This window comes from Gymnodraco acuticeps, unplaced genomic scaffold (assembly GCF_902827175.1).
Source record: "Gymnodraco acuticeps unplaced genomic scaffold, fGymAcu1.1, whole genome shotgun sequence".
NCBI classification, from domain to species: domain Eukaryota; kingdom Metazoa; phylum Chordata; class Actinopteri; order Perciformes; family Bathydraconidae; genus Gymnodraco; species Gymnodraco acuticeps.
Window position 1 is genome coordinate 273,774 of NW_022990475.1, and position 23,208 is coordinate 296,981.

The 23,208-nt window shown below is 41.3% G+C and overlaps 1 protein-coding gene across 2 annotated transcripts; it reads right to left on the reverse strand.

The window, feature by feature from the left end:
• Nucleotides 1-838: 838 nt before the first annotated feature.
• LOC117552648 lies at nucleotides 839-21,756 on the reverse strand. Of its 2 annotated transcripts, XM_034226223.1 has the most exons (8): nucleotides 21,468-21,756; nucleotides 20,753-20,809; nucleotides 9,061-9,162; nucleotides 8,159-8,308; nucleotides 5,344-7,987; nucleotides 5,175-5,258; nucleotides 4,787-4,906; nucleotides 839-1,760 (listed from the first exon to the last, which is right to left on the reverse strand). In XM_034226223.1, exons 2-8 carry the CDS (start codon nucleotides 20,780-20,782, stop codon nucleotides 1,537-1,539), a joined length of 3,354 nt encoding a protein of 1,117 aa, XP_034082114.1. In that variant the 5' UTR covers nucleotides 20,783-20,809; nucleotides 21,468-21,756; the 3' UTR covers nucleotides 839-1,536. The 2 variants fall into 2 exon arrangements, with proteins under 2 accessions (XP_034082114.1, XP_034082115.1); XM_034226224.1 differs by lacking the exon at nucleotides 8,159-8,308.
• Between the last annotated feature and the right edge of the window lie 1,452 nt (nucleotides 21,757-23,208).

Here is a 23,208-nt window from a genome sequence, read left to right on the forward strand (position 1 = left end):
CAGGGTCCTCCTTGTTACCCCTCAAAGCTGAGACAGAAAAACACAACTCTCCCCTCTTAGCTCAAGGAAACTGCGAGTGCCTTACCTTTCTCTCATCATTCCTTTCCTTTTTCTGTATCCCTTGCCTCTTTGAAAGAGAACAAGTGTCTATCAATCAATCAATGTTTATTTATATAGCCCAATATCACAAATGTTACATTTGTCTCAGTGGACTTCACAGTTTGTACAGAATATCAGTATGACAATACGACACCCTCTGTCCTTAGACCCTCTGTCCTTAGACCCTCTATCCTTAGACCCTCACATCGTACAAGGAAACACTTCCGGAGAAAACCCACAGTTTAAAGGGAACATGGGAGAAACCTCAGGGAGAGCAACAGAGGAGGGATCCCTCTCCCAGGACGGACAGACGTGCAATAGATGCCGTGTGTAAATCGAAGAGATAATACAGTCTACAGTGTTCTCTTTCTCCTTCTGAGCGAGTTAATCCCTGTCAAGTTATGTTTGTCAATTGTTTATGTAAATAGTTTGTACACGTTCAATAAAGTTGTAACACTGGACACACATTCTCACTCCAAGCTGAACTCAAAGGTTGGCAGCCTAAATGGATGAATATATATTTGGATTTTGAATTTATTAGTATTTTCTGCAAAGTCATCTGGATTTTAAATCATGTTTTCCAGCTTTACAAAAGGATATCTTTCTGTATACTATAATAAAAATGGTGTCAGGCACCCTCATATAACATCAGGTTGCTTCAAAGAATATTAGCTACTTCCTTCAGAGTTTCAATACTTCAGGAGCCATCAGAGAAAACAAAAAATAGGTCAAAACCATAAGCTATATATAAACACATTTATTTTCAGCATCTGATGGAAAAAAACATGCACTTTTTCTTTTGCTTATAATAAAAACATGAACTTTGGCACACTGTTAGAGCATGCCTTAAGGAAGATGTTTGGCTATAGGGCCATCGCATATTTGAACAATGGTTATTATTTTTACCAGTAGCTTAGCATCTAGACCACCTAGGCTAGGATCTTGATTCTGGTGGCTAATCTTTCAAGGATGAGCAATGCACTGGTACTATTTACAACACGCTAGAATGTAGCTAACTACATGTATCTGGTATTGAGGGAACAAAATGCACAGTAAAAGCATTAACATATTTATTTTGGTGAAGTAATACATGTTACATAATATATATGTAATATTACAGGTTTTCAACTAAATGCAGTTAGTTCTGAAAAAACAGTCCACCACAGTGGCAAAGGGCAGTGCACTGAATTGCTGCCTTGACACATTTGCACCCCTTTTTGCATCCACAGCGGAGGAGTTCACAACATGCCTGGGTTGCTTCTGGTAATGTGGTCCAGTAAACTTCCCAAAATATTGAAATAATAATAACAATAATCCTTAGATCTCACATTTCAAGTATACAAATAAAAAGTGTGAGTCTTTAAACAAATCTTGGCAACATTTATTTTTTAACAAAAAGGAAAGTCGGGACAAAATTGAGTCCATCATACAGCCTTCCTATTTTCGCTGAATTTGTCTTTTGTATGCTGTGATACGGTTGTGAACATAAAACTTTAAGGTCTGCCAATCCCGATGTTGAAGAGCTATTGGTTCTGCCTTTAAACATTTTTCGCAGTCGCTCTTCCCTGGCACAAGACAAGAAGTAATAAATCGACTCATGTGTCTATGAACTGCCTGGGTCTCTGTGTTTGTCCAGGGCACTCTTTTCTGAGCAGCTTTACCTGTAAGTGAGCAGAAAAAACATTTGTCAATTAAACAAAAAGGCAATGTGTAAGCTATAATTCCTCTGTGCATTCACTTAATTGGGTAGTTGCAGTCACTGATTGGATAGGTGCCCCTTATGACCAATCACAGACTATGGCCTGTATTTTCACAAGATGAGCAAACTATATTATTCAACAAATATAGTCTGACAAATATAATCCAGGTTACAAGCAACACACCTGCTGCAGCCAAAGGCAGGAAGGGACGCTGGCCAAAATCGCTCTATCGACTATGTGAAGACCTAAATTGCCATGCTCATCACTATTTAATTACCAAGGAATGAGTATAGACAACAGTTACTATTGGGTATTCCCTTTATATTAACACATGTCATTATTTCAGCTGAAACCCCCTGCAGAGTTAAACAGTCTGCAGGACTGTAAACGTACAACTACACTTTGTCGCACCTGCAACATATGAATCATACTTTGTAGTACAGGCCTCTGGAGTCTCCAAAAGTTATGTGGAGCTGTTATATGAGTACATTATTAATACTAATAAAAAATTAAAAAATTGTATTTGAGTTAATAACATTGCCATGTGCTGTTTTTTGTGCACCTGTTATAAATGGGTGTGATTGAAACTACTGCACAAAAGTGTGTCTGCTAACTTCAAGCCACACATACAGTATCTATACTCAGGGGTGCACATAACTTGTTTGCCCTGGTTCTCAAAGGAGCACCTGGAGATGTTGCTTGGTGCTCATCCTTAAAATGAAATAAACCGTAACTTTTGAGGGGGTCTTGACTTTATTTGCCACGGCACTGAACACACATGCAGAGGTGAACACAGAACACACATGCAGAGGTGAACACAGAACACACATGCAGAGGTGAACACAGAACACACATGCAGAGGTGAACACAGAACACACATGCAGAGGTGAACACAGAACACACATGCAGAGGTGAACACTGAACACACATGCAGAGGTGAACACTGAACACACATGCAGAGGTGAACACAGAACACACATGCAGAGGTGAACACAGAACACACATGCAGAGGTGAACACAGAACACACATGCAGAGGTGAACACTGAACACACATGCAGAGGTGAACACTGAACACACATGCAGAGGTGAACACAGAACACACATGCAGAGGTGAACACAGAACACACATGCAGAGGTGAACACTGAACACACATGCAGAGGTGAACACTGAACACACATGCAGAGGTGAACACAGAACACACATGCAGAGGTGAACACAGAACACACATGCAGAGGTGAACACAGAACACACATGCAGAGGTGAACACAGAACACACACGCAGAGGTGAACACAAGACAACATTAGCACGACCAGTAATCCTACAAGCTGTCATCACTACCCTCCTGACTGTTCTCCTCACTATCTTCCTCTCTGTCAGACATGGTAGCTGATGATGTAGGCCTACTTCTTTCTCTCTGGTTGAGTCTGCGATTAGCTGCTTGCATCCACAAGTCAACAGCTGGTTATGGGTTGAAAGTCTCTGTTGTCATCTTAGACAAGTGGATGTAATCAAATAAGTATGTGAACATAACCAATAACCTACCATAGCCAATAACAAATGAATGTAACTTATTTTATTTGTGTTGTTCATTCATATCTTATTTTACCTTAACATTTATTTATTTATGCATTTTTTTTTTATCTCCAGTTTTAAAGGATATTTTTGGTTACTGTCCTATAGTATACATTGGAATGATTTCAAACCTGTTTATCCCAATAATTATAAAGGAGTGCCTTGGAAATATGTGTTTACATAAATTGTGACCAAACCGTTTGAACTTAGACTCAGAATCCTTTACCTCACTGAGCTGTAGTTAACTCATCAGCCTCTCAGTCTGACTGGAGAGGACTCTCCCTCCACATTATTGTCGAAACATCTTCTTCTTATATCCGTTAGAGCAGCAAGCACAGCACCAGATTCTAATAACAACAGCGCTGGTACCGGTGCACTCTCCCTCTCTCCCTCGCTCACTCGCATTTTGGCTGTGAGCTGCGGGCGCCAGATAAGCCAACATTCCCCATTTTCATCACTTACAGCGCCCATCGTACAGGGCAAATGAAAGGTGGAACCGGGATGAAAAGGGTGTTACATTTACTTAATTATGAATATTGTTACATCAAGGCCGAAAATTAGGATGAGCCCCAACAGTCAAAATGTTTTTTTCCCTCCCAGAACTGCCAGCGCAGCGACTCCCCAGATCTGGCGCCCTAGGCGAACATCTAGCCAGTGCTACGGGCCGGCTCTGAGTTCATATCATGGTTCATATGCAACTCGTAAATATCTTTCTCTCTCTCATCTCTCCTCTATTTTCTCTTTTCCCTTCTCTCTCTCTCTCTCTCAATGTTGATACGCAAATGCGCTTTGTTTCAAATGACCCGGGGCTCTTTTTTTGGCGGAGGTGCGAATGCGCACCTGCGCACCAGTTATGTGCAACCCTTTTAAAATGACCAAGTCAAAATGATCTACCTACATAAAAAATGCTAAACATATATTTATTTATATATACTGAGTATACCTTATGTTGGTGTACCTTGCATAACTGCATGAACCCGTATGGCACAATACAACTCAGTACATCTTTGGTCTTTACGTCAATTTTATACCCTTTCTTTAGTAGAATTGTATAAATTGGAAGGCTAACTAGGTAATCAGCTCGCCGGTGATTTGCAGCTTGCGCGGTGAACTGCGTGTTAGAAAATATGAGATCTCAGACTGGCTTACCTGTACGTCAATCAAGTGGCAAATGCCAAAGTAAGGATGGATGATAGGCTAACTATTTTTTCAATGCCATGCGATCTACCCACACTACCTTTGAGATCAACGTATTGAGCACCCCTGATCTATAGCATATCAATATCTTCCACTTAAGCTGTTGTCCAGAGCATCAGCAGTTTAAAGAGTGCAAAAGGGAAGATTGATATATTTTCCGACCAATTTCTGCCAAATGTAAAATAATATAATTAAAAGAACATTGTAAAATGTACCTTTTGAAGCATGTCTTACAGCATGGACTTCAGACGATTCCTGTCCCTCTGCTGTTGGCAATCTGGGTCCCTTCATGTTCTGTGGGATTGTATTCCCCTCAGTAGGTAGAATAGTCTCCTCTGTTGGGTTTATAAAAAATAAAAGCACTTAATAATATTGGTGAGGAAATTGATCACACTTGGAAAAGAAAGAACACTTTTTCCCACTTCCATGACTGGTCCTATTGTCTAGCGATACTGCAATTGTAGCAAACTAAAGTGCTTATGCAAGACCAAGAGAAAAAGACAGAACAACAAATCCAAAATAAAACAACTGCTAAACTATTTTTGTGAATATTTTATAAACTGAAGCACTTATTTTTTCGACATTAAATGACTAACAACAAACCATCAACGGCAGAAGCATAGTTTCCTTCCTCTATTTTCCCGTTCCCTTCTTCTTCTTCATCATCATCACTACCGAGAACTCTTTCTGTTGGAGATATAACGAGTACAGGTTAAACACGGTGAAGCAATTAGAATAATTGAAAAAAATACATACTGAACAACTAACATACCATCTGGCCCTATTGTGATTTCATCCAAGTTCTTTCCATGAAACTCTGCTAATCTCCCTTGCTCAAGTGCCATTAGAATTTTGCTGATCTTGGCAAGTTGAAGCGTCTTCTCCGGTAATCGATAGAATTCACGAGGAATTCTAATATCGTGACCAAGAAAGTTGGCCAGCTGGTCCATTTCTGTGTCCGTCATGTTCAGCACGGGGGAAAGGATTGCAGCATGCTTTCTGAGTCTGGTCGATGTCAGTGACTTTGGACACTTAGCACCACATGTTTTTGCAAAGCCACGTATGCAGTCTGAACCACAGAAATGTGTCATAGCTGTAGGTCTTGCAAACATATATGCATTGTCTTTTAGAACCCCACAATCCTCTCTATACTTCACTAGGAGTTCTAATGCGCACAGCATTTTCGGAGTCAGAAGAATTGGAACTGGTCTGCCTCGCTTTCCCCTGATGACAATCCTTGAGAAATGTCTGCACAGTTTTTTTTCCACTTCAGAGAGTGCCCAGTCCACATCCTCGTGGGGATCAGAAGTGTCCCTTGACAGAAATGCAGTCAGCGGCATGCTTGCTACTTCTCCTTCCCTGCGTCGATTGAAGAGGATAATCTGTGCTAAACACACCTTTGCCAGTTCCGTCCAGGACTTTGTAGAAGGTGTTCCAGATAGTTTACTGCTGCACTCATCTTGCATCGCACTGAGAAACTGATGCATTTTTTGAACATCCTCAGTGAATGGCATAAGAGTGGGAACATGCCATTTCGATTCAGCAATGTTCCTTAAAGCCGTTGAAGAAATCATCTCGTTCCATTTCTCACTGTGAACTTGTTGAAATTCTGTGGCCTTTCTCACAAGTTCATGATTGTTAGTTATTAACCCCTGAACTTTCAACAGTTTGCTGACCTTGACCAGCGCATGACCAAGTTTGTTTGCAAGGGATGGAATCTGAAATGTTGCAGTTCCACTATCATAGCCACAAGTGACTTTAACAGCTCTGACCATCTCCAAGTACTTCTTAGGATTAATGAAATCCTCCAGTTTTTTTAGACTGGTGACCTTTCTGCCATTGTGAATTAACCGTCCCAATTCTCTCATCTTCTCCCTTACATTGTGTTGGTTTTTGGTGGAATTACCACCTTTGTTCAACAAGTCCTGCCCAAGATCAGTGATGACATGGTCACTTTTAATGATATTTGTGATGGGATCAGCATTCATTGAACAAATCACTCCCCACAATTGTTTTGAAATCTGTGCAGGCACAGGCCCTGTGTATGTACATATTGACTGGACGCGATTCTTTCCAGGTTTGTGGGCAACCGATTTGGGTTTGCGTGTGCATGTGCGTATGTGTCGCCACAAGACCTTTCTGTTGAAAAGGCCTAGGCAATATTTGCAAGGAATAAACTCATTCCCCTTTGCCTGTTGAGTCGGTCTTTTAAACGGTACTAGTTCCCCATTCCCAGACTCCATGACGACAGCATTGTGAGCATAGTTGCCTCTGTTGCGGATGTAATCCAATTGATGTCTTCTCTCCTTTGACCTCTTTGGAAAGCTAAGGGCTTTAGCTACATCTGCTTTGTCTTCATGGGCTTTTTCTAGATGCCTTGCCATTTTCGCACAAGGTCTACTACAATAAAGGCAATAGTGTCTCTTGTTGTAGACTCTAATACCATTTTTTTTTTGGGAGGCACCAACAACAATGCTCTCATGCGTGTCCTCCTGACTTGAACATTGTTCTTTTTCTCCACTGTCTCCAAATGTCATCTGGTCGGGCACTGTGTAATCGCAGGCTGGGACATTCAATGAATCAGCCGGAGACTGCCGTTTCCTTCCTGTTTGATAGTGAGTATCACCATCCCTTTCTGTTATGGCATCTGGAACCTGTGCAGGCACAGGCCCTGTGTATGTACATATTGACTGGACGCGATTCTCTCCAGGTTTCTGGGCAACCGGTTTGCGTTTGCATGTGCGTATGTGTCGCCACAAGACCTTTCTGTTGAAAAGGCCTAGGCAATATTCGCATGGAATAAACTCATTCCCCTTTGCCTGTTGAGTCGGTCTTTTAAACGGTACTAGTTCCCCATTCCCAGACTCCATGACGGCAGCATTGTGAGCATAGTTGCCTCTGTTGCGGATGTAATCCAATTGATGTCTTCTCTCCTTTGACCTCTTTGGAAAGCTAAGGGCTTTAGCTACATCTGCTTTGTCTTCATGGACTTTTTCTAGATGCCTTGCCATTTTCGCACAAGGCCTACTACAATAAAGGCAATACTGTCTCTTGTTGTAGACTCTAATACCGTCTTTTTTTTGGGAAGCAGCAACAACAATGCTCTCATGCGTGTCCTGACTTGAACATTGTTCTTTTTCTCCACTGTCTCCAAATGTCATCTGGTGACAAGACTGCCGTTTCCTTCCTGTTTGATAGCGAGTATCACCATCACTTTTTGTCATGGCATCTGTGCAGGGTTCTTCTGCTCCTGGTGGTCCCGAGTCTGGTGGTGTACTATCACTATTAATTGAAAAAAATATATTTTCCAGGGTTTTTGTGAGGCTGGAATCACTGTCAAACTCATCCCCACTCCCAGAGATATCACTGCTGGAATCGTACAGTTCATCGGGTTCCTCTAGATTTGTGTCCTTTATCTAAAAATGAACACAGAAACAGATGTCGTTTAAACAGCATTCAAATTGTGCTTCTGGAAAACTGTTCCAATCCGTAGATAATGAAAACATATTTTAAGGCATTATACTGTTTGCAATTAACAGTATATAGTTAAAACACTTTTTTTTTCAGAGTACGAAACTGAATCTTACTCCCAGCATAAGGCTGTTGTGCTGTCGGGGAGGCGTGTGGCGCAGTGGGTTAGTGCACTGATCTTCGAACCAGGGGATAGCAAGTTCGAGTCCCACTGCAGTCAGCATGTCGTTGTGTTCCTGGGCAAGACACTTCATCCCAAATTGCTCCTGTGGGGATTGTCCACAGTATTGAGTATGTAAGTCGCTTTGGATAAAAGCGGCTAACAAGTAACATGCAATGTGAAGTTATTGTGTGAGGTTGGTAATGCTTTATTTGCGATGGAACTCGAAAACCTCTTCAAACAAAACTTTAACATAATCACCAGTAAGAAATAACTGCATTGTTTATGTTTTAATCTTTTGAAAGCTTAAAATCCTGAAATAATTATTAATGGTTCAAAAGTTTTTTTTTTATATTGGTCAGCATTATCATCTTTTGTGATATTCAATATTTACGAGTTATCTTCCCTTATTTTATTTGAATGTTCTAACAATATCATTTTGTTACATTACATCAACATTAAAAACAATCTTAGTTAGTTTAAAGCCCAAAGTTTGAATACAACCAGCTTTGTTGTCTCTAGTTTCTATTCAAGATTTGATGTAAGGTGCGGACGTCGTAGGTATCTCAGAAAAGTGTGATTTTTAATCAAAAGGAAAGGCAGTTTAAAGCCCAAAGTTTGTCCTAAATATTATATTAACATTGGCCTTAGAGGAAATTGAGAAAACCGCTCGGCAGTGCTTATTCACAATAGGTTTTCATCATAATATACTTTCATCAAGCACTTCGAGATTTGTCTTGGCAGATGAGAAGCGCTATATAAATTAAATGTATTATTATTATTCATTTATCTGCTTGAAGAAAAAGAGGAGCAACAGCTAATGATTCAGAAAGATGCTCAGTATAAAGCTAAATGTACCTCTCTGTTGATGTTGGGTTTGTTAGAGGGCCCAGCATTCCTGGTGTCAACGTTCTCCATTTCAATGGGACCATCAGGGTTGGTGTCTCTTGTCACAGGCGCCTGAAAATATATCACCATAAAAACATTTTCAAAGAGAGAATAAAACGATACAATTTCATGTAATCACTACATATTATAAAATAAGACTGATGCATTTTCTAAAAGGAAACGTCTAAATCTAAATGCATGTCAACAAACACCAGATCTCAGAGAGAAAGCCCCCCCACCCACTACTGTACACTAATGCTACCTTAATCTCGTCTTTCTCACACGTTGAAAACAACAAGCTTAGTGGGGAAATGTCACTGCGGTTAAGCCAACCTCCACTTCGGAAAACACAGTCAAGCCAGCCCCCACGTTGTATTGCGGTGCGCGAATATCCTATGCATTACGGTAGAGGCCTGGAAAAACTGCCTTCAACATAAAAGTGCTTACTTGTTCAATAACAACCTAAAAAACATATTCATAAAAAAGGAAGGTTTGATATTGGTCTATAATTATTCAATACGGTTGCGTCTAGGTTATGCTTTTTTAGGAGCGGTTTAATTACTGAAGTTTTCAGGGCCTGTGGAAATACACCCGAGTGGAGAGACTTGTTTACTATGTGTAGTAGATCTGAGGCCATGCAATGAAAAACAGTTTTGAAAAATCCTGTCGGAATAATATCGAGGCTACAGGAGGAGGATTTCAGATGTTGAATAATGTCTTCCAGGTCTTGAGCATGTATCAGATGGAATTGTGTCATGGTGTCTGGATTGGCTTTAGGTGGACACAGGGACAGAACATTTGCTGTTCCTGATGCAGAGGCACTGACTGCTTGTCTGATTTTCTGAATTTTGTCAGTGAAAAAGGCAAAATCATTGCACGCCCTGGTGGATAGAAATTCCGAGGCTACTGACACTGGGGGGTTAGTTAGTCTGTCAACGGTAGCGAACAAGGCACGTGCGTTGTTTTTGTTTTTGGCAATGATGTCAGAGAAGAAAGACTGTCGTGCGTTTTTCAATTCCAAATTATAAAAGCTTTTTAGATTTCAAAATGAACCTGGAGATTAGTTTTTTTCGCCACCTGCGTTCAGCTTTTCAACACTCTTTCTTCTGTTTTCACGCTCATGGCCTTTCTCCATGGAGATATTACCTTAGTTGGAGCAATGGCATCTATAATATATTTTATTTTTGAATTAAAATGATCTACTAGCTCATTTACTGAGATGTTGGCAGGGGCAAGTGTGGAAGAAAGATTCTGAGTAAACATTTCCCTAGTGTTTTCAGTTAAATATCGCTTTCAAAAAAGATTTTGCGATAATCAATTAGAGTCCTCCTTTTGTTTGGTTATTTGTCAACCTGTGCCCCTTTGGCCTTTTTGTTGTTCCAGGCTGCATGCCTGCCATTTTGTTTACCGCTGCTATTTATAATAAAACCACTTATAACTTTCACCAATTCCATTCTGGTTTGTGTTGCTTCCCTTTGGTTCCCCTAGCCCAGAAGGGAACGTAATAGTCGCAGTAATGGTGCTATGGTGCTTTCTGAAGCATGACTGATATTTAGACAGGATATCATTTTTACATTAAAAAAACCCTCCTTGCAGCAGGCTGCCACTATGGCGGATGAGCTGGTGTTAATGCACAGTGGTGTTTTGGCTCAGAGCATTCCCCATCGCGTTTCTTTCCGGAAAGCTCGTAACAGGCGTGCCACACATTCTCATTCTGCTTCTCTTCCAGGACCCAAGAAAAAGAGATTGTGTTTCTTTTGTCTTGGCCCTGGTCATCTAGTGGCAGAGTGTGTAGCTCGGAAGAAGCAGGTGGCAGCTTCCAAGCGGTCTCTGGAAAAGCCAAAAGACCGGCACCCAGTTGCAATGCGACAGAGTGGTGAGTTGCAGTTAAGTTCTGCGTCCGTCTGTGACAGTGCTGTGGGTGTTCCCGTCTCTGAAGCGGTGGGTGTGGATCTGGCTCAGAGCGATGTGGATCTGTGTTCAGTGAGTGATGTGTGTATTCCGTGTGATGTGTGTGTTCCATGTGTTGCTCCGGTGTTGGCTGCTTGTGAGCAGTATAACGTGTGTTTTATGGGGGGGGGGTGTTACGTGCCGCAGTTGGTGCTTTTGTGTGTGTGTGTGTGTGTGTGTCTCTCTCTTTCTCCCCCCCGATTGTCTCCAGGTGCAGCCTCTCCCCCAGGTGCTCCCAATCCCCAATCAGGGCCTCCTTAAAGGACCTGAGGAAGGCTGCAGTGGCCTCTCTCCTTCTCCTCTGGCTGCATGTGTGCAGCATGTCTCTGTCTCTGTGTGAGGCCTGTGTTCTTGTGAATTGTTAGGAGATGTGCTCCAGTTTACCTTTTTGTGTATTGTTTAATTTAGTTACTTTCTTTTAGAAATAAGTTGCTCTAAGTTATTTAAGTTTGCTTTTGCAAATTGGCTGGTGAGCCTCTTTACTTTTTTATTGATTAAAACCTCACTTTGTGGCTTCAGCAGGCAGTTTCCTCTCCTTTTCCTCTCGCCCGGTTGTTTTTGTGTTTTGTTACTTCCCTTTGTACCCCTAGTTTAGGAGGGAACGTAACAGTAACATTCAATGTGATACAAAGGTTTTTAAAATCCTCTGATACTGTAGTTAAAGGTGGGTAAGTTTGAGAAACCGGCTCGAGATACACTTTTTGTTATATTCCATGGAATGCTCTTATCATCCCGATAGCAATGAATATCTTAAGTGCTTTGACAAAAGATCCATGCAAAAATGTCATCTGTGGAAGCCATAGTACTGTAAAAAGCACGACCAATCATTTTAGCCGCCCCGGATGGCCTACCTGCCTGTCAGCTTTCCATCTGTGCACAAACTTATCTCGTGCCCTCATTGGTCATGTGCGCGTTCGTGTGTGTTGGAGGAGGGGCTCTGTGAGGAAGTGGCAGATTTTTTTCCGGCTGTGTATTTTCAAATGCTAGGGCACTCGAGCTGGTTTCTCCAAAATTACCTACCCCACCTTTAACCAGTCCCAATTAAAATCACCAAGTAGCACTATTTCCTTGTAGTCAAGTTGAGATAGAAGATTTGCCAACGAAGACAAGGAGTCCTTGACAGCTGAGGGGGGTCTGTAACAGCCCACCACCATGACCTGTCAACCCTTTGCTACTTCAATATTTAAAGCTAAAAATTTGAGTTGTTTACCGATAGATTTGGAAACCATCTTGGTTACACAAAACTTATTTTTCACATAAATGGCAACGCCACCACCTTTATTAGGTTGGTCGGTACGATATACACTAACCATTTATGGATATGTCAGAGGCCAATATAGATTTATTTAGCCACGTTTCTGATAAGACAATGACATCAGCGTCAGTCGAGCTCGCCCAAATGTGGACAAAATCTAGTTTAGGTAAAAGACTGCGCACATTTAAGTGAATGAAACCCAGCCCAAGAATTAAAATCAGCAGGAGTAGCGATCTGACTATTACTTACAGGGTTAGGTTGTACATTTCCTGATAGCAATAACAACAAGAAAATCAGGCATCTTTTCCTCTTAATCGACACACATACATTGTCATCTACTTTAAAGAGGACCTATCGTGCAAAATGCACTCTTGTATGTCTTTTATACATGAATATGTGTCCCCGGTGTGTCAGGGAACTCACCAAGTGTCAGAAAATACAACCCTCTCTCTTTTCCTCTATACCCAAATCTCAAAAAAAAAAAAAAAGGGGCTGTAAGAGATCTGATACAGACTGATCCAGATTTGATTTATTTTCTACGTCACAGAAGTGGTGCTCCGCTTAGTGGTCAATTCTCCACCTATCAGGGGAATGAGAGGTTGGGCCACGGCCGGCCATTGCCGCTCGAAAGCGCTGGAGACGCTGTAGTACATATGCCAGGCCTGTAAGTGGCGCTGTAGTCTGCCACAAAAGCAGCGAAGAAGACTTCACGGGCATGGTTGCCATGGTTGCCCTTCTGTTTATTCTCCGCTGTGGCTCTTTTTCTCCCTCCCCGAGGCAAGCGTTTGCACCTCCTGCTTTAAAACAAATGCATAATGACTCTATATAATCATATGTAAGGGATAATGTGCAGCGACGCGGTCATTATGGGGAAAAGAACACCGACAGGCTGATCAGGAGCCCGACGCGAAGCGGAGGGATCTAGATCGGCATGAAGGTGCTTTTATGGATTTAGAAAATTATTTTATTGATTTAAATTTACATGCATCCGCTAAGAAAAATAGTCCGTTGTTACTGTTTGGACTAACGTAGCAACGGCAGGAACTGGTTCGATAGCGTTTTTGGAGGAGCTTTTTGATTACAGATTTGAAAACATCGTTGCTTGCTTTAAAAGTAGCACAATTCATTATGTCAAACCTTGGAAAGTATCTAGATATCCCTGCCCTAATGCCAAAGTAACTGGCAACTGAATATGTGTCGCCGTTTGATGTCTATGTCTGGACCGCTGCGTAAAAAGGAGGGTTTCTGCCCCGTTACTTCTCTTCTTACTTCTATAAGAATAAAACACGGAGGACGGAGATCTCTTTTTCTCCCCCTCTTCTGACAGCCGAGCAGCTGATCTCAAAGCATGCTCCCCTCTCCTGCAGGGGGTTGTTCTCAGCTGCAGCTCACAGAATCAGCCCCCTGCAAAAACAGCGCTGGAAAGAGCATATAGAGCGAAATGAGGCATAGCTAAAATACAGGATCTGTTTGGTATTTTGAAAAAAAAACTATATTTATATACTTTATAAAAGGTATGGCCTACAATATATTGTTCAAATATAGCATGATATGTCCCCTTTAAAATCACCAGCAAAGTCTGTGAAAGTGTGATTTGAGCTCAAGAAAGCAGTCCTGAAGAACCATCATAGCAGGCAAGTGAAAAAGACTTACATATTTTGTCGAACAGATTGTCTGTGACAAGTAGGGGTGTTGAAATGTATCGTTTCTACGATGCATCGCGATGCGGACGTGGACAATTCTGCATCGATGCAGTGACAGAACATAATCGATTATAGCGTAGTAACGTTGCTTCCTGATTTTCCGGCCGCGGCTTTACAATAAAGTTTTGTTTTCTGTCACTTTAATATCAAATCGGTCGGTGACGCAGAGATCAGGGAACAGACGTGACAACGGCACAGCGACACCAAACACGGAGCAGTCTGCTTTATCTACCAACACAAGAACACCAGTCTAGAACCAACAGCAGAAGGACCCGCTCTGAATCACTCCGTGTCGCTGCGGCTCAGACACACAGGGATTTATGTTTTAAAGAAATACTGGCATTACAATCATGTCAGGTTTTTGGTGGATTTAGTTAAGTCTTGGATAGCAGAGTATGAATGTCCTCTTGCTATTTTCAGACGATACGTGTGTAAAGTTTGTGAAGGCAGGAGGAAAGCTTCCGCGATCACCGTCTCCTCTCTGCTGCTCCAAACCCCGCCCCCTCCCCTGAAATAATGAGTGACAGGCTGATAGTAACTTGATAGAAACTTAATTATTCACTTAATCACTGATTGAGATATGATGAAGCTAACTTAATCTCCTACCATCATGGGATTTATGCAACAGTAAGACAGAGAATGTGAGTGTGCACCCGCATGCAGGATTGTAGTTTGATATGCTGTTGTAAATACTCCTGTTGTCTGCTGTGTTCAGACTCAAATCATATTAGTGATGCCACATTCAGGACATTCAGTGTCCTTTCTTTAACAGAAGGCCGTTGCTAGAAGCTGCAGCTAGACCGCAGAAGTATAGTTTTTTGTTTTTGAGGATGGAACAATTTCACACACAGATACTCTATAGGGATGCTAGAGCTATGCAATTGATTTATTTTGGTTTGTAAATTAATGTCAAGACATTTATGTTATTGATTTCTGAAGCACTTGCTAAATAATAAAAAGGGAGTTCATATGTATTTACTGCATGTATTCATTGATGAAAAAGAAGCCATGTGCAGTAATATAGAAACTTGAGGATGCAACGCATTGGTATGAATCGTGATGCATCGTGATATCGAATCGAAGACAGGATAATCGTAATTGAATCGAATCGTGAGACCAGTGAAGATGCACAGCCCTAGTGACAAGGCAACCGGTAATTGTCCGAACCTTTGCAGGGGCTGCCCACTGCGGGTGGCAGAACAGACCTAAATCCAGTAGACTTCTCAGAATGACTTGAGATCTTCTCATTGTCCAAAACAGTTAACAGGCACAGCAGAATCACGATATGGGCCATTTTCCCAGACCAGTACACAGTATCCGCGATGTTCCTGGTACAAAATCCTCCTCAGCACAGCAGCAAATGACAGGTGAAAGCAGCAGCGTGGAAGCGCTCCGGTCTCTCCGTGGTATCCCCGGGGTAAAAGTCTCCTCAGCAAAGCAGCACACGACACCGCAGCACACGACAGGTGGGAGCAGGCCTCCGCAACAGCAGAACCAGGACAGGTGGAAAACAGGTCCCAGCCGGGGTAAAATCTCCTCACGACAGGTGGGAGCAGGCCTCCACAACAGCAGAACCAAGACAGGTGGAAAGCCGCCCTGGCAGGCCCCAAACGTGGTAAATCCTCCTCCACACAGCAGCACACGCCCGGTGGAAGCAGGCTCCAGCCCGAAGCGTGGAGCCACTCCGTCTCCCTGCAACGTCTCTGGGGTAAAATCCTCCTCAGCACAGCCGTACTCGACAGGTGGGAGCAGGCCTCCGCAGATTGCAGATCGCAGACAGGTGGAAAGCAGGCAGGAGCAGGTGGAGCCGCTCCCTCTCCGGGGGAAATCCACCTTTTGTTTTTTATCCAAGTTTATATGGCAGGTAAATCCACTAGGATGATCAACAACCCTACCAAGTTTGTATCTTGGAATGTAAAAGGAATTAATAATGGAATGTATATTATTGTGGTAGGGCAGCTCTTTGCTAACCCAGTGATTTTAGTAAATGTATATGCCCCAAATTGCGATGACAGTAGCTTTTTTAAGAAACTATTCTTTAAAATACCTAGGCTTGACAATGGATTTGTTATAATGGGAGGTGATTTTAACCTTATACTGGACACGACCCTGGATAGGTCATCAAATTCCTCCCCTGAAATCTCTAATGCCACACTGTGGGAGTCCCTTAAAGTTTACCTCTGACGGCATATTATAGCTTACTCTTCTAGAATCAATAGAGGCGAATATTCAAAGCTACAAGAGATATCCCATCAAATCGCGATTATTGACTCAAAATATGTTCTATCTCCAACCCCAGATCTTTATAATGAGCGTCTGCTAACTGAATACAACCTTCTAACTACTGATGAGGCAACGCGTCTTATTTTGAAATCCAGGCATAATGTCTATGACTTTGGAGACAAAGTGAACAAGCTCCTGGCCCTGCAAGCTCGCCGCTCGGCCAATTACTGAAATTCAGTCACATACAGGAGAGACCCTGATAGATCATGAGGACATAAATTAAGCTTTTCTGCATTTCTATTCCAACCTTTATGCCTCAGAATGTAATGAGGACCCTGAGGTCTTCTTTCAAAATGTTACTCTTCCTACTGTGTCAGAGGAACAAAACATTAAATTGAGCGCAGATGTTTCAACTTCGGAAATAATTATGGCCATTAAATCAATGCAAAACAATAAATCGCCCGGCCCAGACGGATTCACTACTGAATTTTATAAAAACGTTTCCCCTCAACTAGCACCAATTATTCAGACAATGTTTAAAGAAGCACTCTCTTCAGGCTCCCTTCCTATGACTTTACGACAAGCCTCTATCTCCCTATTTCCCTACTGAATGTAGACTTGCTGTCTAAGGTCCTGGCCAGACGTCTGGAAAATGTGATTCCAGATATTATATCTCCTGATCAGACAGGATTAATCCAGAACCGACAATCATATTCAAATTTGAGAAAACTATTTAATATTGTCCACTCTGCCCGGTCACCAGACCCAGAGGTAGTAATATCACTCGATGCGGAAAAGGCCTTTGACCGGGTTGAATGGAGATACCTATTCCTTGCCCTCCAAAAATGTGGCTTAAAATGTTTTAATTAATTGCGTGGATTAGACTTCTTCTCTCCCCTGGCTGCTATAATCTGCTATAATTAACCTATGGATCAACCGATTCAGCAGCGTTTTTTCTCGTTTTAATGCCATTGAACACATCGTTTGATCAGATTGACAGCTACGGTGAGACAATCTCCCGTAAAAGGTACGTGTTGTGATGTCTGTGTTTGCTTCCCCTGTCGCGAGATCGGATCGCTTAGATAATATACTTAAATAATATACTTAAATAATCTGTGGAGTCTCAGCTTTGATCGGATATATTGTATGTGCAGTTTCGATAAGTAATAAGGGTATCTTTATTTTGAATTCTGTGCTAAAGTGCGTTAGATTTTTTTTTTTTTAAATGAATAAAACCGCACGTCCCTGCGGTGTTAATATCGCGCATGCGCATATCGCGGTTATCGCCATGACACAGTATATCGTTTAGCCCTACTCCTCAGTGCACACAAAAACATAACTTGGAGAAATAACTAAATACGGAAATGTTATTGATCACCCCTCGATTATGTTCCCTTGTTAAGAAATGTATTCTCATAAATGATGCGGTAAACAGAAGGACATAATTACTTTAAACTGATGCCGTTTTGCATTTCTATAGGTTGTATAGATACGAGCATGGTTTTATATACTATCATGTTTAATGCCGTTCGCCAATACTTGTCGCTCGTAAAACACAGGAGGTATGGAGAGATGCACAGGCTGCAGTGGAGACGCTGCGCACAGCTGATCGACAGCTGGGACACAAACCACCAAATACAAACAAATAATTCAGATCCAGTCGTCATGACTTCACTCCGGAGGGATTCCCCGATCATTTCTTACAGTTTCTCATCAAGGGGGTGTCTCCTGTCCTCGGTACAAACACACTGCCTGAGGAAGGTTAGGCTATGTGTATTTATTTTGTCATTAACCTTTTTCGGACCAGTTATTTATTTATTTTGGTGGCGATCCGACCTCCATGCTGCTACTCTGGTTCAAACTGCATCCACCAAACAATGTGATTTATCTCGAGCTCCCCAAAATAACCAAAATCTGACACGGTGTGAAATGTCTTTTTTAACTGTTCTGTCGTCTTTTCCTGCGATTTTCTTCCTGCAGTCAGTCAAAATGAATATTAATACTAATGGTGCACGATAATTATCGGCCCGATAATTATCGGTCCGATATTAGGAATTATGACGTCATCCCGATAAACCCGATACCAGTATTAATAGCCCCGATAATATAAAATATTTTTTTTGGGTAAAAAAAAAGAAAAAATACTGCGGTGTGGGTGGATTGGGATGAGGGGCGCTTGTTTTTCACTCGGCTCCTCCCGTTTTGCCAGTACTGTGGTATTAGTGGTTTAGGAAGAGGGGAGTTTTTCACTAATCCAGTGTGCGGCGGCCGTGAAGCCAGGACAGTAAACAAACATGTCGCCGGTGGTATGGGACTATTTCAAAGTTTCAGAGTTAGATAGTTTGCTTGCTATTTGTATTAACAAATGCAGAAGTTCCACGAGGAGGGAAAAAGGCAACGAGCTATAATACTTCCAACCTGATTAGTCACCTGAAACATCGCCATCGCTACGATGGTGTGTTAAAAGCGTAGGAAGACGCCTGCGCTGCTAAACTAGCGGCGAATCCAAAGCCAGCTGCAAAGGCACCGGAGCTTTTACCTATCGACGAGGCTTTTGAAAAAGGCAAGAAGTTTGCCAGAGACGACCCCAGGGCTAAAACGATCTCTAACTTCATCATAGAAATGATGGCGCTTGACGAGAGTCAAAACTGTTCTTGGCTTTGTTTTGTTCATAGTAGTAATGCTCATGTCATTTGCTCACTACTAGTCTTTTTTTTACCACCAGGTGTGCAAAAACTACAGGTACATTTAATATATATATTATATTATTATCGGTTATCGGTATCGGTCTTGAGAAGCAGGAAGTTATCGGTATCGGTTTCACAAAACCAATATCGTGCATCCCTAATTAATACGTGGCGTTTCTTTGACTATTTATAGGCAAATATGGGCATTACGTGAAGCCCGCAAAAGCTACGCCGCATTTCGAGTTGATTGTGATTTTTAAAAGGGAAACCGGTACGCAGTGTTTTATAAATCCGAAAATGTCTGTGCGTATTTATTTGCTTTGTCCTACGTAAGCAACCGTCCCACGTGAATCCTACGCAAGGCTTTATAAATGAGGCCCCTGAACATCAGCAGGAGAGAACTCTTTAAAGTAAAGACACTACATACTGATATACACCTGAACATCAGCAGGAGAGGACTCTTTAAAGTAGAGACATTACATACTGATATACACCTGAACATCAGCAGGAGAGGTCTCTTTAAAGTAGAGACACTACATACTGATATACACCTGAACATCAGCAGGAGAGGACTCTTTAAAGTAGAGACACTACATACTGATATACACCTGAACATCAGCAGGAGAGGTCTCTTTAAAGTAGAGACACTACATACTGATATACACCTGAACATCAGCAGGAGAGGACTCTTTAAAGTAGAGACACTACATACTGATATACACCTGAACATCAGCAGGAGAGGACTCTTTAAAGTAGAGACACTACATACTGATATACACCTGAACATCAGCAGGAGAGGACTCTTTAAAGTAGAGACACTACATACTGATATACACCTGAACATCAGCAGGAGAGGACTCTTTAAAGTAGAGACACTACATACTGATATACACCTGAACATCAGCAGGAGAGGACTCTTTAAAGTAGAGACACTACATACTGATATACACCTGAACATCAGCAGGAGAGGACTCTTTAAAGTAGAGACACTACATACTGATATACACCTGAACATCAGCAGGAGAGGACTCTTTAAAGTAGAGACACTACATACTGATATACACCTGAACATCAGCAGGAGAGGACTCTTTAAAGTAGAGACACTACATACTGATATACACCTGAACATCAGCAGGAGAGGACTCTTTAAAGTAGAGACACTACATACTGATATACACCTGAACATCAGCAGGAGAGGACTCTTTAAAGTAGAGACACCACATACTGATATACACCTGAACATCAGCAGGAGAGGACTCTTTAAAGTAGAGACACTACATACTGATATACACCTGAACATCAGCAGGAGAGGACTCTTTAAAGTAGAGACACTACATACTGATATACACCTGAACATCAGCAGGAGAGGACTCTTTAAAGTAGAGACACTACATACTGATATACACCTGAACATCAGCAGGAGAGGACTCTTTAAAGTAGAGAAACTATATACTGATATACACCTGAACATCAGCAGGAGAGGACTCTTTAAAGTAGAGACACTACATACTGATATACACCTGAACATCAGCAGGAGAGGACTCTTTAAAGTAGAGACACCACATACTGATATACACCTGAACATCAGCAGGAGAGGACTCTTTAAAGTAGAGACACTACATACTGATATACACCTGAACATCAGCAGGAGAGGACTCTTTAAAGTAGAGACACTACATACTGATATACACATGAACCCATATCTAAATGTAAGAGAATAAACCCGACAATGCTCAAGTTTGTTTTTCTCATTAAATAAAAGTACAGGTTTAAAATCCTTACACAACATAAATGTACCCCAGTGTAAGGGATAACAGTGTTAGAAATATATTGTGAAAACTGACCGGAGTTCTGGGGGTCTCTTTGTTCTCCATGTTGCTCTCAGTGCTCCTTCTGTGTCTCTGAAATAAGTATTAACACTACGGTCAACACAAAACCAATCTAAAGCTACGAAGTAGCTTAACAGCAGAGGTGGGAAGTACATTTACTCAAGTACTGTACTTAAGTACAACTATAGAGGTACTTGTATTTTACTTGAGTACATTGTATGCTACTTTTATGGTGTACTTTTACTCCACTACATGTATGTAATACCTTTAGTTACTTACTTCACAGATGTGGAAGAATGATGTGAAATATAATCAAGTGTTAAATCAGACTTTAGTTCCACCTGGAGTAAATCCACAAGCTACCCTGCAGTATACAAAGCCATTCAAACTAGCTGCACCTTTACCAGCTTTGAGAACACTTTAATGATCAATCATTATAAAACATATCATATATATTATTCTTAAATGGACCAATCTGCACAATCACTACTTTTGCTACGTTAACTATATGTTAATGATGATTTTGTTTATTATTACCAAAAGTACTTTGACTATATTTTGATGTTACTTTTACTCATGTACAAGATCTGAGTAAAGTAGTCAGTATTATTATCAGTAACAAAAGTACTCGGTATTATAGTAAAAATAATCAGTATTATCAGTACTAAAAGCATTCAGTATTATCAGTAGTAAAAGTGCACAGTATTATAATAAAAGTACTCAGTATTACCCGGTGTTTCTGCTCCTCGTTGTTCTACGGTTTGTTGATGTACACCGACTAGCATTAGCCACCTAGCATGAAGCAGCTAGCAGCCGGGTGAAGAGGTGGAATTGTTCTAAAGCTCATCTCGTCTCTTCTTCTCCTGAGAGAAACGGGTTATATTCTAATATATGATAGATATATATATATATTAATGAACGCTGATAGAGACTCCGACTGCAGGATTGTTTACCAGAACTGGAGACTGCCTGAGATCATGGTAGAGAGCAGATGTAACCGGATGTGGGCCCACAGAGCATCTTCTTCTTCTTTAGTGTTTATTGGCGGTTGGCAAACCAACTTGTAGGTGCATTACCGCCACCAACTGGACTGGAGTGTGGACAAGAGACTATGCAGAAAACAATAAACAAAAGAAACAAAACAAAGAACCAAAACTCTAGATTTAAATGTATACATTTCTCTTAGAAACGTAATAATCTCACAATATATATTGCCTGATGTTTTCCCTAACAGCCCTGATAGCGACAAGTCATGGAATTTTGCTTTCTTCAGTGTAGCACATTTCTCTGAGTACTATATATTCAGTTTCTGGCTGGCTACAGTGTTTACACTTTCCGGTTGGATGCTTTCCTATTATACTTAATGTATGATTGAGACCTGTATGACCTATTCTCATCCGAGAAATGACATTTTCCTCCCTTCTTTTAAACCCCTTCCATCCCCCACATACCTTTGAATTTTATAAAGATGTCTTCCTGTATCACTAAGGTCCCAATGTTCTTGCCATGTTGTTTGTGCATATTTCTGTATGAATGTTTTAACCTCCGCTTTGCTGAGTGGAACTTCTATGTCTATGTTCATACTTCTGAGTGTTTGTTTGGCCAGAATATCCACCTGTTCATTACCCTCCACACCAACATGAGCAGGAACCCAGATGAAACGAGTTGCTATGCCTTTGTTTAGCATTTTATATACAATTAGAAATATTTCATTTATTATGTCCATTCTAAATGAAGATCTGCCTGATCGTATACTCGATAATGCTGAAAAGCTGTCAGATGCAATTACACTATTATGTATTTCTTTATCCTCTATCCATTTCAATGACAACACCAATGCCAACAACTCTGTGGTGTATACTGACAAATGGTCTGTTACCCTTTTATTTATATGTGTATTAGTCACTGGGATATAAACTGCTGCCCCTGCACGCCCTGTCTCTGGATCTCTGGAACCATCTGTAAATATGATTGTTGAGTCTGAGTGATATCTTGCAAAATAATTCTGGACTATGCGCCATACTGGTAGTTCTTTCTTTTCCTTTAACTCCTCTTGTATATTGAGGTCTCCACTTGGCAATGGGAACAACCAGGGTGGAATGGACGAGATTGGAACTGTGGGGCAATACTGTATTTGATTCAAACCTATACTTGCTGCTTTAACATCGCCAATCCATCCAAAACTTGTTAAATGTGACTCATTGTGCTCCCAGCAGTCTTTCAAAAATACTTTTCGCAGGATGACTATCACTGTGCCCCTGAAGGTTTACCCAGTATGCCAACATTAACTTCACTCTTCTTATCCTTAAAGGCATTTCTCCCATTTCCACCTGTATTGCTGATACTGGAGATGTTTTAAAAGCTCCACTACAAATTCTCAGGGCCTGAACTTGTAGGACATCCAGCTTTTTAAGGTTTGATTCTGCTGCTGCCATGAACGCTATACACCCATAATCGAATACAGGTCTCAT

Excerpts from the sequence above, each read along its gene's own strand:
- LOC117552648 (XM_034226223.1), bottom strand. The coding sequence starts at position 20,782 with ATGGAGAACAAAGAGACCCCCAGAACTCCG. Across the intron at positions 8,309-9,060 it reads AACCCAACATCAACAGAGAG|GAGCAATTTGGGATGAAGTG; the intron begins GTACATTTAGCT and ends CAATCCCCACAG. Across the intron at positions 7,988-8,158 it reads ACAACAGCCTTATGCTGGGA|ATAAAGGACACAAATCTAGA; the intron begins GTAAGATTCAGT and ends GTTCATTTTTAG.